Source organism: Oryzias latipes, chromosome 15 (genome assembly GCF_002234675.1).
Source record: "Oryzias latipes chromosome 15, ASM223467v1".
NCBI classification, from domain to species: Eukaryota; Metazoa; Chordata; class Actinopteri; order Beloniformes; family Adrianichthyidae; genus Oryzias; species Oryzias latipes.
The window spans coordinates 15,556,205-15,571,647 of record NC_019873.2 but is presented as its reverse complement, the minus strand read 5'-3'; the positions used below and the strand labels follow the sequence as shown (position 1 = coordinate 15,571,647).

The 15,443-nt window shown below is 35.2% G+C and overlaps 1 protein-coding gene across 1 annotated transcript; it reads right to left on the bottom strand.

Moving 5' to 3' along the window:
- Nucleotides 1-1,778: 1,778 nt before the first annotated feature.
- vip (vasoactive intestinal peptide) lies at nt 1,779-6,417 on the bottom strand. The gene is made up of 6 exons (XM_004077034.3): nt 6,287-6,417; nt 5,540-5,644; nt 4,941-5,045; nt 3,967-4,092; nt 3,490-3,601; nt 1,779-3,005 (listed from the first exon to the last, which is right to left on the bottom strand). Coding segments are annotated over exons 1-6 (459 nt in total). The 5' UTR covers nt 6,289-6,417; the 3' UTR covers nt 1,779-2,996.
- Between the last annotated feature and the right edge of the window lie 9,026 nt (nt 6,418-15,443).

Genomic DNA, 15,443 nt, shown 5'->3' with positions numbered 1-15,443 from the left:
GAAGGATGGTAGTACCTGTAACGTGCCAAAACTTTTAAACATAAATCATTCTTACCAATTTAACTACAGGTTGTAGTCTGTAGGCTGTGTTCATGACTGAACACACAGCTGTCAAGTTTATTCCTCCTTGCATCCATGTGTCAAATTTTTATCTTCAAGAGCCAATGTCCCACCCATTTTGAAACTTACCCTGCCCTATCAGCTTCTTACAGGCAAAAACCCAACAGTTATAGGTGATCTTTAGACTTGGCTTCACTTTAAAAAAATCAGTTGGAAACTTTTTATTTATTTATTCAAAAAAGTGTTTCCTATTATTAAATTTGGCAAAGTACTAAATTATTAAACACATTTTTTTGTGAATCTTATCAACAAGACAATAATGAAAGAAGAATCACATAATGAAGACCAACAAAGGAAGAAATGAGGCTAATCCCCAGCTGTGCAGATCTGTCTAATGGTCTGCATGAGTTACAGTGTCTTGCTGCAATGGCTTTGTTTCTTCTTTGCAGGCAAAGATTCTTCTTCAATATTACAATGTTTGACAACATAGATATTTAATTTTAAGGGGTAAAATCACAAAATCAGTAAGTTTGAACTAAATTTGTCTTTAATAAAGTCTCATAAATCAATTTGAAAAGAATAGGTTTTAAGAAAAAACAACTGTTGTTATCAGGCTATTCCTTTTTCAGTAATATTAAGTCCTCACGTCCACCAAACAGCGGATTTAAAATTGTGCATTGTGTCATACATTGAGCAATGCATGCAACAAATAGTTTACTAGCATCTTAGGAAAATGTGTATGTTTTGGAGAAATAACTCAATCTATATGATCTTAAACATAAAAATCTGCAAAAATGAATTAAAGGTCAGAAGAATTCAACTGTTGCTCTCCTTGGTGCTGAATTTTTTGGCTCATCTTTTTAGTCATGGTTCTGCTCCTGCTGAGTTAGAATGATGTTTTCCTCTCAAGAATCTGTGTACCCAGATGGATCCAGATGTAAAAATTAATTATCAATTTGTTATACATTTTCACCATTTAAGTAGGAAATGACCTTGAATGACTTAATTTTCTCAGAGGGATTCTGGCTGTGCAGCTTTCATACTGGGCTCTAACTAAATCCAGCAGCTTCTGATTTCTCTTTTAATTAATGAAATCAAAAAAACTATTAAAGAAGAAAATTAAATGTTTATCTAAGTTTAATAAAAATAATAGTGTTTTGTGTAAAAAAGTTTGATCATCTGAAAACAATAAAACTGCAAAGCTGGTTTGTTTTTAAGTAGCAAATTGAAGACTGAGTGTTGTTGGGCTTCAACTTTTTATTTTTATATTTTTTTGAAAATTACAATAAAAGTAAAAACAGTTTCTAAAAACCTATGAGTTTCTGTATGAAAGCTTTTAAAATGCAGTATCATTTTTTATATTCTGTGTCAAGATGTTGTTTAAGGGGAAGTCAGACAAATTTAAATTATTTTTCTAACATTAATTGTAAAATATGAAAGGTTGTTTAAACTATCAACTGTCATGCCATGTCATGCCATCGTCAATGGGATATTAGGTGCTTCTTTCTAGAAAATAAAAATGTGATGATTTTTTTTAAAGCAACAAACTCTGAGGGTTTAAGGGGCAATCCACAAAAAAAGTTACTAAAATATCCAAATATCCAGCAACCGGAATTCTTTTTAAAAATTATTCAAATTTTGTCTAAAAGTTTGCTTTCACCTCAATGAAGACAATTTATGATCAATGAGTTCTCAAACATGTAGGGAGACAAGACAGCTTTGAAAAATAAATCAACATGTTTTATTTGGTGAATGGTTTACATCGCTATGCACTAAAGGCAGGTCTATGCACAGATATGACTTGTTTGCACTAAATACTGCACGGTATAAAGTAAGGAAATGCATCTGCATCCATTCACAAAGACATCAAAGCCTTGCCCAGGAGTTTTCTTCTTTATTTAAAAGACAACATAGATATTTTCTTGAAACAAATCTGCATCGCAGTCACAACTGAGCTCATGAAAATGAACGGGAGAACTTTTTGGTTTTTAATGATTCAAATGGTTTTGAAAAAATGGCAACAGAATTGTAATTACGTTGAATTGATGCTTAACCTGGAAACATGATTGCCGGCCGAATGTCCAGGACTAGCTTTTTACTGAAAAATTATGGAACAATTGTTTGGCAAAAATAAATCAGACCTTTTGGTTAATGCAAAAAATGCGTCAACCTAATAATACTTATGCATCCAAGCAAAAGTGTATTAATGATGTTTTTCTACTTTTACTGCTAATTCATAGCAAAGGTTTCCTTTTCAGATGCCAATTGACACTCAACCTAAATGTTCATGCTATGCAAATGAATGGGAACATCATTTGACATTCATTGGGTCCAGTGGTTCTAAAGTACATTTTCAAAATTATTCATGCCAAATTTTCCATTTAAGTTATATCACAGAAAAACTAAATAAAAGTAAACATGGACGAATAATAACTGAGCAGTTGCTACGAAACTTCATTTAAAGAAGGTTTAAAGGCTGAAAATACGTTTTTATTTAACTATCAGGCATTTGTGTGAGTATAAGTCAACTAAGACTTGTGTTTCATTTGATCTATTTCATCAAATATCGTGCATTTAATTCATATTTTCATTGATAATCAAAAGAAAACAGATTTAGTCTCATTTTAATCAGTTTGAACATAGAATAATCTCAAAAAACTAAATAGCTTCCAATGTTAATTGACCAGAACTGTGCAAGTTACTCGTGTGGCCTGAAACATCTTTACTGATTAGCAATAAATGGATACAGGATATACTGTATTCAATACAGAGTTAACATGTACTGTGTGAATAGATAAATAATAACATTGGATAACATGTTGTTCTTGCTTGATCTGACTTTTGAATGTCCTTTGGATTAATACAGTTACTTTGTATCTTTAATGATCATTTTTATGAGGATAAGTTGAGGTATTCACTTGAGCTGAGGCTCCTCCTCAAAGTGGCTGTAAAGTAGAAAAAAATATGGGTTAGTGATTTACAAAATACAAATACAAAATCCAAAAAAAACATAAAAGTAATGTTTATCCATACATATAGCATGATCAGAATTATTAAAAAATTATTTAAAATGTATGGCATATTTGAAATTTTGTATTCAAACTACACATTAAAGATTGAAATAAATATTGAATTTCTTATGCATCTACACATTTATCTAGTGAGTTCAACTAGCACATAAAAATACTCAAAATTTGCTGGACCACTATTTTTTGTAAGTTTTTTTATTCTTTGCAGCTAATTTAACTGCTTAATTAAGCAGTTAAATTAGTAATTTTTCAAACACCTGCTGTTTGTAAATCAGTTTTCTTGATTTGAATGATTTTAGATTTGAACCAAGTCTAGTATTTCAGATGAAAAGTAAGATATTACAAAAGGCAAAAGAGTAATAGTCATAAGCATAACTGTTTTGAATATTAAAAAACCCACCAGCTGAAAGTTACTAAGGAGGTGGTCTACGTTGATGTCGTCATAGCTCTCCTGGAAAGTGTTGGGCTCATCTCTGTGCTCTTCAGGCTCACTGTTTCCAGGATCTTCTAGGCTTTTTTTGATGCGACAAAATAAGACATTGTTCACAATTGTGCTCCTTTTTACAATACAAGAACTTAAAAAAATAATAAAGCTACTCAAATAAGACTCCATGCATTAGTTATTGTAAAAAATAAACATAAGGATTCACAAAAGGAAATATAAATAGTTTTATTAACACTGAATGTTAAAGTTAAATGTGATACTTTCATATTTTGAAAGTTAAATTGTCGACATGTTTTTTGTATTTTCATCTATTAAATTTTGTATCAAATTGTACTGGAAAATGCACTCCTAAAAATTTCTTATCCTCAATTTTTGATAATAAGAGGCAAGGGGTCTTCAATTTAAACCTCTTAACACAATGTATTAATGTACCTTCTCTTTCCTGTTAAGACTGAGTTCAGGTACTTCTTGACTGCCATCTGTTTGCGGAAGCGGCTGTAGTTGTCTGTGAAGATGGCGTCTGAGTGGCGCTTAACCGGCTCCTCCATCAGCTCATCACTGGACAGAAGAGATGACATTAAAGTGACGTCAAAGTTCAGAGAGGACCAGATTTCAAAGTGAAGCCTGGCTTTGCGGTGAACGACACATAGTCATTTTACATGTTTGTGTGCATGTGTGTGTCATATCCCCCAGGCTTTGTAACAAGTATGTGATAACGCTGTAATGGCATAATTTAACCTTTAGAAATGTTTAATCAATTACAAAATGCATCATCACGCAGGTCAGGTCTTTTCATCACAAATGTCAGTTGGTGTCCTGTATGTGCTGAAACAGGAAAATCGTTTTTGGGATTTTTTGTAAACTTAGAAAAATGATAGGAAATGTCTTGCGAAAGATCTGTCCGTCTAGAAAAAAAAGTGCAAGAACTTTTCACATAAAAATAGCAGACTGTGAAGAAATGACAATATATTGACACTATCTTCTTTAATTTTTAAACCGAATTGTTTATTTTTATAGTAATATTTCTGATAGATGGCATATGATGAGGGAAATACCAATGATCTTGCTAAACATAGTTTGTTATTATCCATTGTTTGACCTTTTAGGTTCTTATGGATCATTCTTTCCTTTTTCAAATACTTTTTTCTGTTAAGATTTTTATTATCTAAAATCCGGCTTTTAAATCAATATCAAAAGCTCCAAAAACATGTTTATTTATTCCAAATTGTTTACAGATTATATCAAAAGGTAGCCTATCAGTTACAAAGCTGTTTATTAACAAATGTCAAGTGTCTGTTATGTTTCCCTCGAACATAAAGTTTATATGTCTTACAAATCAGCGTTTTATGTAAGATGACACAATAAAATGTGCGCAAAGTCAACATTCGTGCCGGCTATGTACCAACCTGACCCGCTTCCCGATCAGAGACTCCAGGTACCTCCGCGCTGATAACTGTCCCAGGAGTTTGCTGTATCCGCTGGTGAACAAACCGTCTGCGTGTCTCGTTGCTCTAAAGGTAAGAAAGTAACACAGGGGGTTTAAAAAAAAGGCACAGAAGAACTATCTAAAGCAAAAACATGACAGCTCTGAGAATTTTGTTGCGCCTCACCCCTAATGATGGCTTTGAGCACATACTAAGTTCAGAACAGTTAAATGTTTCCTTTTCTTAAAAAAGCCAGCCAACTTAAATGGCTGTGATTTAAATGCAAAGACGCGCGTAAACCTCCGAGGCAGTGTACTTGAGACTTTTAAAAGCACAGCTATTTAATTATTGTTTTTTTTTTTTTTTTTTTGCTAAAAGCTGTTTATAAAAGAAGGAAATGATGGAATTCACTCTACTTTTCAAACCAATGTATCAAGCATTAAATAGACAAGAGTTCAGCGCCAATTGCTCCAACAAATCTCAACTGCAGGATCCGTCTGGTTAATTAATTGCAACTGCTAAAGACACAGCTGGGCATCCTTCTTTTACAGATCAAAGACAGAACAACGATGTTATCTCACCTCATGGATGTGTAGGGTAGACTCAGAGTCCGCGAATATAACACACTGTACAGGGCTATTAGGAGAAGCAGGTGGGGACCGTTCCGCTGAGACATTGCCTTACACCTGAGGACAGAAATAGTAGCAATGCATTCTCAGAGTTATCGCTACATGCGTTTTCTGTGAAATTAAAAGAAAAAAAATAGAAGTAAGAACGACAAGTGATATAAATGAACATGATACTGAATCATTAGGTGCGTATTTGCGCACGGTCTGACTCTTGGAGAGAATTTGACCACAGATCGCATCTTAATATATCCGCTTGTAAAAAGATAACTTTTACTTTAAGAAATTACTGACGGTGTGATGACAATACATTTCACAAAGAACTCTGGAAGCTAATAGAAGTTGAGATTTCACTCTTCGTTTTAACTGCTTTTGCAGAAATTCAACAAGTGTCAGACTTTTCCTGTTCGGCACTTTAAACGACAAAGCAAACACGTTTTAACAAGAACTAACTTTTCACGCATAAATTATGACGTGAACAACTTGTCCGTTTTTAAAGTATGCATGACAGTCAACAAATTCGCAAAATCTTATTGCAAATAATAATTACGCAGAGCTCGGCGAGAATTGACTGGATGTTGGAGCTCTTGGAGAAACTAAAGCACATTTACCATCATAGAAAACGATTGTAACACTAGTAAAACTTAAACACGTCAGACAGACAGCATCAATCAGTTGTTTTTTTCTTAAGGAAAATCTTACATGTCCTCTGGAGAAAGTTGTGTTCTTTGGCTGCTTTCGGGATGCCAACGTCTTGATCCTAAACAGTTGTATGTCCGCAAGACTGATTCCTACCTCTGTGCTTCTGTTCTTCTGTTTGCTTGCAGTCCTCCTCCTGTTTTATACACCTGATAATTTTTCACAAACCAGAGGGTGGGGGGTGGGGTCATAAGATTCATCAGAAGCCTGAAACGTCAGCAGGTCCCTGCTTCCGTCACTGGTCTTGCTCATAAACAAAACCGAAGAGGCCTATGGTGAAATTAGTTCTGATAAGTTTTACTCAGTTTCTTCTAATTAATTGTTGAAAAAAAAATCCTGTGTGCCAGACTTGACTCATCAGATCATTTGCTCCAGGGCTTCTCACAATCTGGGTTGGTGAAGAGTCTGGAAATGAACAGAACAATCAGAAATCCACTCCAAATTTAAAAGGGAAATGAAGAGTATATGTGTTTAAGGAGGGACAAAGAAGGCAGGATTGAATATTTAAGAAGATTTAGTGCTCATTAAATATATGACCAAACTGACAAAATATAACTTTTAGGATTTGGTAACCTTTTCTCTCTTTTGATTAAAACCAATTGTTGACGGCTAATGCCCAAATCAAGACCACCAATATTTCAACTAAAACAATTGCTGTGCACTTGGAGCCATAGATACCCTCCAGAAAAGGTCTGTTTTCAATCTGAAGAGTAAAATAGACATTAAAAAGGATGATCCTGCATTTATAAAGTCTTATCCATGAAATAAATGAAAACAAAAATGTTACACCATAATCAGAGTAAAATTGAGAGCTGAATTTGATCAGTTATGGCAGTCCAAGATGATTTGTGTGTTTAAAAATGCCTTACATTTGAAACTTTCCAGGAAATTTGGGTTGTGTTTTGGTGCCCTCTCAGAATGCTAATTTAAATCAATCATTTTATGTTTATTAAATTTGTTTAAAATAATTATATGTTTTTATGTAACATACATGAACTAAAACATCTGTCAAACACAATCACAATGCCGCGGTTTTCTGCTCCAGTTTGTGCCGTGTTTTTCTTGACAAAAGAACAGCACACAAGTGTTTCTGAATTCACCCACAGTAACCCTGATGAGTTAGATTTGTTTTGCTGGACTAGCACACTGAATTAGCTGTGACGTCAGCTGGCTCCTCATCCCCACGTCCTGACTTCCATCCGTCTGTCCATCCAAATGAGTGTGAACCATTTAGCTAATATCACTGCAGAGGAAAACCATGACTGACTCAGGAGAGGAAAAGCTTCCTCTTTATGTAACAGAGCAAAGATATTAAGAAAAAAGTACAATTATATAAAAGAGTGGAGGAACCAAATTTGACAATGATGTCCAGGAAATCATTTAACATTTAGATTTTTAATAAATAGATTTTAATTGAATTTTGAAAAAGTATATAAACAAAATGTTCTTATTTTTGGCTATTACAAACTTTAGAAGAAAATTATATCACTGAAGATGTGAAAAAGCTCGGTTTGGGCACAGGTTCAGTCATGCAACTAAACCCAGAGACAATTCTGAAATGTTTGTGCATGCAGTCATGCAAGATGTAGCCAGGCAAAGGGAAACTATCCTCACTTTACATATTCAAATTCATGAATTGAGACCTTGTTAAACATTTTAGAATGTTCTGCAGACTTTATTCATGTAAAAGTAGGCTACTTGTGACAAACACTTTTGCAATTCAGTCCTTTCCTATTAAAACATGCATTTTTGCAATGAATGAATGTATAAATTAAGGAAAATACAAAAGCTCTTTAAAATCAAAGGACTAGAATATTAGTTATATTTGAGCACAGAAAGCTTCAGGACAGAGTGCCATAAAATGTGTACTTTAATTCATTTTCTTTGGATTTTTCTTAGTTTATTCTATAATTCCAGTTTGGTGTCCTTTATTTTGTCTCTGTTCCTTCCCACCTTGTTTTTGTTTGCCATGACCACGTTTTTTGTGGATTCCTCTTGAATAAGTTAGTCCATAGTATTGGGTTGTTCTGCAAAGTTAATATGTCATTATCTGTTTAAATTCAATCTTTTCTTCTTTTTTAAAGTTTCAGTTAGTATGACTCTTGTCTTCTCCATTCTGGTCCTTCACAAACTTCAGAATATCCCAGTAAGGTGTTTGCAGCGGGGAAGTACATGATCCCAATTATCTGGATTCTGCAATTGTTGAATCTGACATGTGGGTAATGTGGAGTAACTTGACACTCCATTGCACAAACGTATTTTTTGACCACAAATATGGTTGTGAGCCTCCCAGGTGTAATTCCAATATGTTTGAACCAAATGGGAGCATTTATAAGGACAGGTGTGAAGAAGGTAAACAACTCCTAAGCATCTCCATCATATTGGAAGGCCACATGCTGTGCTCCTTGTTACCTAACAAGTGAATATGATTAATCATTTAGAATTTGCTTTACCAACTCCTGATTCTTTTGGGGTGACATTTTGTTATACTGTTATTCTTTTTCACTATATTTTTAGTCTTTTTGTTCAAAGCTCAGTTGTTCTGAATTTTCCTGGTATCAAACAGATGGCATACGGAAGAAAAAAAAACACAATTAGTTAAATTTGCAGAAAAGCTCTGCAGATGGGCGTAGAAGTCATTTTGCGTTTGCAGCAGCTGCTGCCCGACATGTTTTCCAGTTCATGTTTGGTTGCTTTGTGTCTACAACAGCTTAGCTCAATAACAAGCTGAACATGGTTGTTTTGCAACCATGGCAATGTTCTACACATTCACATTTCACCTAAAAGGTATGTCTGGAAAAAAGTTATCATATAAGACTCATTTGACAGCCCTGACTTTGTGAGCCCAGATCAAACCCCATCAGCCAAGGCTAAGTCACCTGCAGAACTATCCTGTCCTGTGTCCCTATTTGAGGAGAAAGTAGGGACACCTCTCTCTTTCTGTCTGTTCTTGAAAGATTGCTGGGACACTCCTCTTCTGCTAGCCTGTTTTGCAGATTACCCCCTTCAAGTCTGTCAATTGTAAGGTCACCAAAATACTCCCCTTCTGTTTAATCAAGTTGAGGAAGTTCTCTTCCTCTATCTGCTGAATTCATAGGGGGTCGTCACTCACCCTGCCTGTTCCAAACTGCCCGCTGAGATGGAAAACCCCCTTTCACACAATTTTGCTCTGTTAAAAAAAAAAAGCATAAAAAATGCATTGCAATATCTGATTTTTTAAAGCAGTGTTGTATGGTGATAAAAAAAACTGTTATTAGTTAGGTACTCCAGACAGGCTCAGAACCCATCAATACAACCCGTTTTGGTAAAAACTTGAATGTTTAACCTAATCAACACAGCTTGGAGACAAATTTTAGCAACATTTTGATCACTGACATGTTTTCAAGGATTCCATGTTCAATGAACAAAAAGAGGTTAATGACCTCCTGGGTGTCTCTACATTTATCTAAAAAAAATCTAAAGGAACCAAAAGTGGTTAATAATCATGTACTTTGAACATTTTCAACACAGAAATGAAGTGTTTTTCAGACTTAAATGAACCCAATTCATGTTGAATAAAGACAGATATAACATATCACGTAATTATCACGTGATTTTAGCATTTGGTCTTAAACTGTAAGTTTACACTAATCACAAAAATATTACTTTTCAGCTTACAATGACACAATGCATATTGATTTTTTCCCTCCCAGGAATAACAATATTGCTGTAACATGAAGCAAAAGGAAAAATCCTTTTTTTTTTCTTTTCATTTACGGCTGTGCACCAGATAATGATCAAAAATTGTATTTGCCTCTGCATCATGAGGGTAACGTCTGCTCTTTTAGATCTTCTTTCAGTCAGCAGATGGCCCCCACCCCAACCAACCTCTCACCCTCTTCCTCCAATCCTCCCTTTTCTCAGTCATGATGGCACTACTTGAGTCCTAATGTGATCAGTCCAAAGAAAAAGTGAATTACGCAGAAGTCCATGGGAGAAGAAGCTGATCTAATTGGGGGCAGTGACTGAAGACAGAACCCTGCAGGAAGAGGAAGCCGATGGAGGAAATAGCAACATTATTATGTTGATGGAATGTACAGAGGGAAACGTTCCTATGGAGGAGAATGAAGCCACGTCACCTCAGGATGACACAGAAGCCTTTGACTCGCCTTACCAGTAATTTTTACTCAATGCTCTGTGACTTCAAATGATTTCTTTCTCGTTTAGTTGTTGTAAAAAACTGCATTCACTGCAATCTTGTAACAAAAAAAGTATTTCAAAGTCACAGTTTTCTGCATGATGGTGCTGAGTCTAATGCTAGCTAGATGTAAGTTGAACATCACTTGGGTTATGCACCCATGGCACCCGCTCACCAAAGTAGCAGATGTACATTTTAAATTGAACTTCTGTGCTACAAACCATTACTTCCACAAAGTCAATATGAGCCTATTTAGGCAGCAGTCATTAGAAATATAACATTCAATACAACATTTTGACAAATTAAAATAAAATTATTGTATTACTTTAGTCCCAAGAAAGTTTGTCCTATTCAGAGGATTAGATGTGAAACGGCACAATTAAGCAACAAGTGGCAAAACAGTCAAAACAAAATGAAGTTTTAGTTCAGTTACAAATAAGTGATTATGCAAATGTGAACCACATGTATAATGTTTCTGAAATGATGACTAATAGAACGCACACAGTCAAAACTTGTATTTTACTACTGTTTTTCAAGTTACTTGCAGGAGGACTAAATGCGAAGTGTCCACAGAATGAAGAAATGCTAACAATGCACAATCATTTCATTTAAGTCCCACAAATTTATTAGAAAGAAAACTTACAACCTCTTTCTGACATCTCTAATACAATTTCCACAAAGTCTACACATTTTTTTTTATCTATCTGAGAACACTTTTATGTGAGGCTTTACACACAGATTCCACAACCCTCCTAAGATTTTCACATGGTTATAACATCCTATTCCCACTACAACAGAGTTCAAAAGAACTGAAGATTTTAACTTTAATGTGAAATGGTTAGGATTTTGTCTGCAGGTTAAAAGGAATAGAAACTAGATACCCCCAGCACAAATCCCCAGATAGACATGTGTTAAGGAACTTTAGTAAAAATAAATAAATCATAGAAAGACTCCTGAACAACTTTAAATTGTATATTATTATTATATTATAGCCATTTCTTTAGGAAACCTAAAGAAATTTCTTCTCTTTTTCTATCTCAGATTTTACATAAAAATTCTTGAAATAACCTTTGTTTTAATTGGGGCAAAACTCATTTAGAGGAAATATATATTTCTCAATACCAGTAAATTAAGGTCTACAGGAATGTCTTGATACTTAACACAAAGAAATGTAGGCAGAAACTGAGATTTTAAGTACCGGTAGTAAAATCCAGCTTAAAATCATCAATGTTCTATGAAAGAAAATCCTTCGGAATAATGATGATTCTAATTTGTAATTTAATAGCATTTTATATTTATACACAAATTTCACTGCATCATGAGCCGAGGAGAGTCGGAAGGTTTACTTTTGTTAAAATGGTGATTCGATTTGTAGAAAACCTACTAGTCAGGTCCATCACCGTCTGCGATGTCTAAATCTACAGGTTTTTTTGTGTGGTTTACCTTACTCGTGATTGTTTATTAGACTTAATTTTTATTCATCTTGTTGATATATTTGGCCTTCTGTTCCAGGTTTGTCACGTTCACACCTGGTTTAAGTTATCAATTACCCACCACAGCTGTTTCTGTTTCACTTAATTGCCCACTCTGTGTGTTTAAGTGCATAGTTTCAGCTGCTCCCAACACCATTCCCTGTATTTCATTTCATTAATGTTTAAGGTCAAGTCAAGTTTCTGTTATTCTTTTTCTGGTTGAGCTTAGTTTAAGTTTGACTTTTTCTGCATTTGTTTCTGTTTATTTACTGAGTTTCTGAAATAATTGCTAGTGTCACTGGTGCTAAAATTACTGTGTATTAACATTACAATTACAGCACAACTTATGTACATGTTGAAAATGTGGCCTCAATTTTGAATGAAAAACATGAAGGGTCAAATATACTCCAAAATCTTAGCTGTGAGGGCTTACTGTGTGAATCAACAAGAGCAAATAGGCACATAAAATAAAAAGAAGCCTAAAAATGACGCTAATACAGACTGAAAGCAAAGATAGCTGAAGAAAACCACAAAAACCTTCGGACAAAAGGTGGCATAGTTGAATTGCTGCAGTTATAGGTTTACAAAATCCATCATTTGAGGATATCCAGTGGAGTAAAAAGAGAGTCTGCATCATGATCTCCCCCACCCCATACAGTGGCTATGATGTGGGGAATCCCTTGGCTTGTTAAGTACCTCCTCTCCACCACTTTATCCAATTAGACTGAGGACTATGATGGCAGATCACTCCTGTCTGCCTGACAGGACCCACCAGGGTCTCTTTGATGCTCGGGCTCACTGTGCACGTGGCAGGTAGAGAGATGCACTAAAAAGAGAGGTGAGATGAGGCGTAGATGGATAAGTGTGCCTGAGAGGCCTGTGCCATCAGTGGCAGAAAGAAAAGTTAAAAACAGAGCAAAGAAAGGACTAATAGAATGAGTACCAGTATATGTATTAAATGCTTCTTAAAAAAACAGAACTAGAAGAGATCAAATTGTTTACATGAATTTTCATTTGCTCAAAATTTTTAAGACATCTAAAAGTTGGGACAAACTGAACCACAATTGGTTTGAACGTGGTCTAATTGTTGATTCAAACAGAGGTTTTTAGTTTTATTTAATTCAAAAATTAGACAACATTAACAATTCTCATTTCTAACAGAGGAGCCATTCATAAATAACGAGTCATTTCTACCGTTTGCATTGTCATGACAGGTGCCCACGTCAAACAGAGTGTTTTCTTTTCCAGGTGGGGTTACATCTTCACGGCTCAGAACCCTCCGATGGATTTCCTTTTGTGTCTACAGAAGAGTACTTCAGCAGCTGAGTTCTTCTCTTGCTCAAACCTGGTGTGCTGCAGGCTGCATTCAGAACTGTAAATGGAACAAGAAATCAGAAGTTCCAGTTGAAATTTGGGAAATGACTAACATCAAAGTCAAGACAAACAAGAGGGACTTTTGTTGTAATGAGTAACGACTAACTAACCCAATGAAGCGACAATCATTTTTAATGTATGGATCTTTGTACAAGGGTTGATCACAATTGTTAGTGTGCAAAATGACCTATAAAGGTTGTTTAAATTATGTTTGTGTCAACACCAAACCTGAATTTGGCATTTTGATATCTGTTTAAGATCTTAAACCTGTTCAACAAAAGATACATTTTAAATGATTATTTGAAGTGAAACATACTCTACAGTCAGAGTGCTCTTTTTAGTTATTGTGCATTCATTAAAGTTGCATTTTCCCTTAGAGGAGTTTAAATGTCATCTTTTTCATGAATTGTAGCAGAGCTGTAGAAGATTCTGCAGACATTTGAGCCTTTTGTTGTAGATTGTCAGGAATATTCTTATTGTATTCTTGAAGCTTTAGATATCAATATTAAAAGGTTTGTGATGAGCATATTACTGTATGGCCACATCTGATAATAAGTAGGTAAAGAAATAGTTATGCTATGATTCACAAAATAGTGCTTTGCTAATGATATTCTAATAGCCAAATGTTTAATAATAATAATAATAATAATTGATACTTTATTTATCCCACAATGGGGAAATTCTTCCCCGCATTTTGGCCCATCCCCTGGGGGGAGCGGTGAGCTGCAGACTAGCCGCGCTCGGGGGGCGACAGCAGGAATCCATCTGCCAATCCTTCGGATGTTGGATGACCTGCTCTACCGCCCGAGCTAAACTGCCTCCCAGTAAATTACACAGAATGTTTAACTATTCACACACATTGTTGGTACTCAAATTGTTGTTCACATTACAGTTTTTCTCAAAAGGTTTAAACACAAATTTTGATACCCGAGACACACTAACCACAACGTGTAACTCATTCACTAACCCCCTGAACCAATTCTGCTAAACTACAAGCAAAGTTCCTGCTTTACACTAAAATTGCAGATCTAAAACACATTTTTTTCAAAACACTACACACAATTCTCTGCTTTTGGCACAATTTTCAAGCAGAAAATATCTTGTTTTCACAAGGACCACACTGCCATTCCAATATGCACACTGACTCATCACAAGGGCATATCCCTGTCACACAGTTTTACAACTAGCACTCAGAGCATTTGCATGAAAGGGCAAAAGGTGTGCTATTCTGCTTTGGAGCAACATTGGGAACAGAGGCAGAGCCAGAGGAGTAAAAGAGTAAGAGGAGGAGGACAGGGAGGATGAGGATGAGGACGAGGGAGGCCAAGGACCGTAATGGAGGGGATGTATACTGTGCACATTGGTTTTGCAAGAAAAACACTACTACTATGTCTCTGTGCTCAGAGTATAAAAATAATATTATTAAATATCTTACAACACACTTATGCATGTACTGTCTGTAGTAAGTGTAAGACTGAACCAAGAAAAGGCCTAAGTCATTATGATGTTTGGAGAAGAAGTGTTTTCCATTCATAGTGTTTTACTTTGAGCGCATCAGTGTTCAGCTGGTTCTTCTAAATGTCTATCATGATGGTTTGTATGTGTCATTTGAAAACACAATCCCATTTTGAGAGGACATAACATTGTTTTTTAATGTAAAGTTTGATTTTGCAGGAGAATTGAGGGGTTTTGCCCATTGTGTGTGTTTTTTTGGATTTGTGTGTAGAGTTCTGAGAATATGAAGTGTGCTTTCAGAAAATGTGTGTTAACAATTGAGAAAAACTGTAAAAGTTAAATGATCAAAATATAAACATTTTAACTTTGACTGAACTTTAACTTTATTGAACAAAGTTTGGGTCAATATTCAGGTATCACTGGTAACTTAAACCACTTGATATCTGTTGATACAAATGTGCATCACATCCCTTTGACTTCCAAAATCACAAAGCTGTCGGCAAACTACTCAGTGTGAAACCAGGGCCTTCTTTGATAAACACAGAGCCAAAATTCTGGTGATGATAAATGTTTTTAGAAAATTCCTGCGGCACACCTGACCATCTCTCATTGCACACTATTGTCCTGCGGCACACTAGTTGAAAAACACTGGCATAGAATACTAACTAAACAAAGCAAAAGA

Excerpts from the sequence above, each read along its gene's own strand:
- vip (XM_004077034.3), bottom strand. Across the intron at positions 5,046-5,539 it reads CTACCCTACACATCCATGAG|AGCAACGAGACACGCAGACG; the intron begins GTGAGATAACAT and ends TCTTACCTTTAG. Across the intron at positions 4,093-4,940 it reads CTGATCGGGAAGCGGGTCAG|TGATGAGCTGATGGAGGAGC; the intron begins GTTGGTACATAG and ends TCTTCTGTCCAG.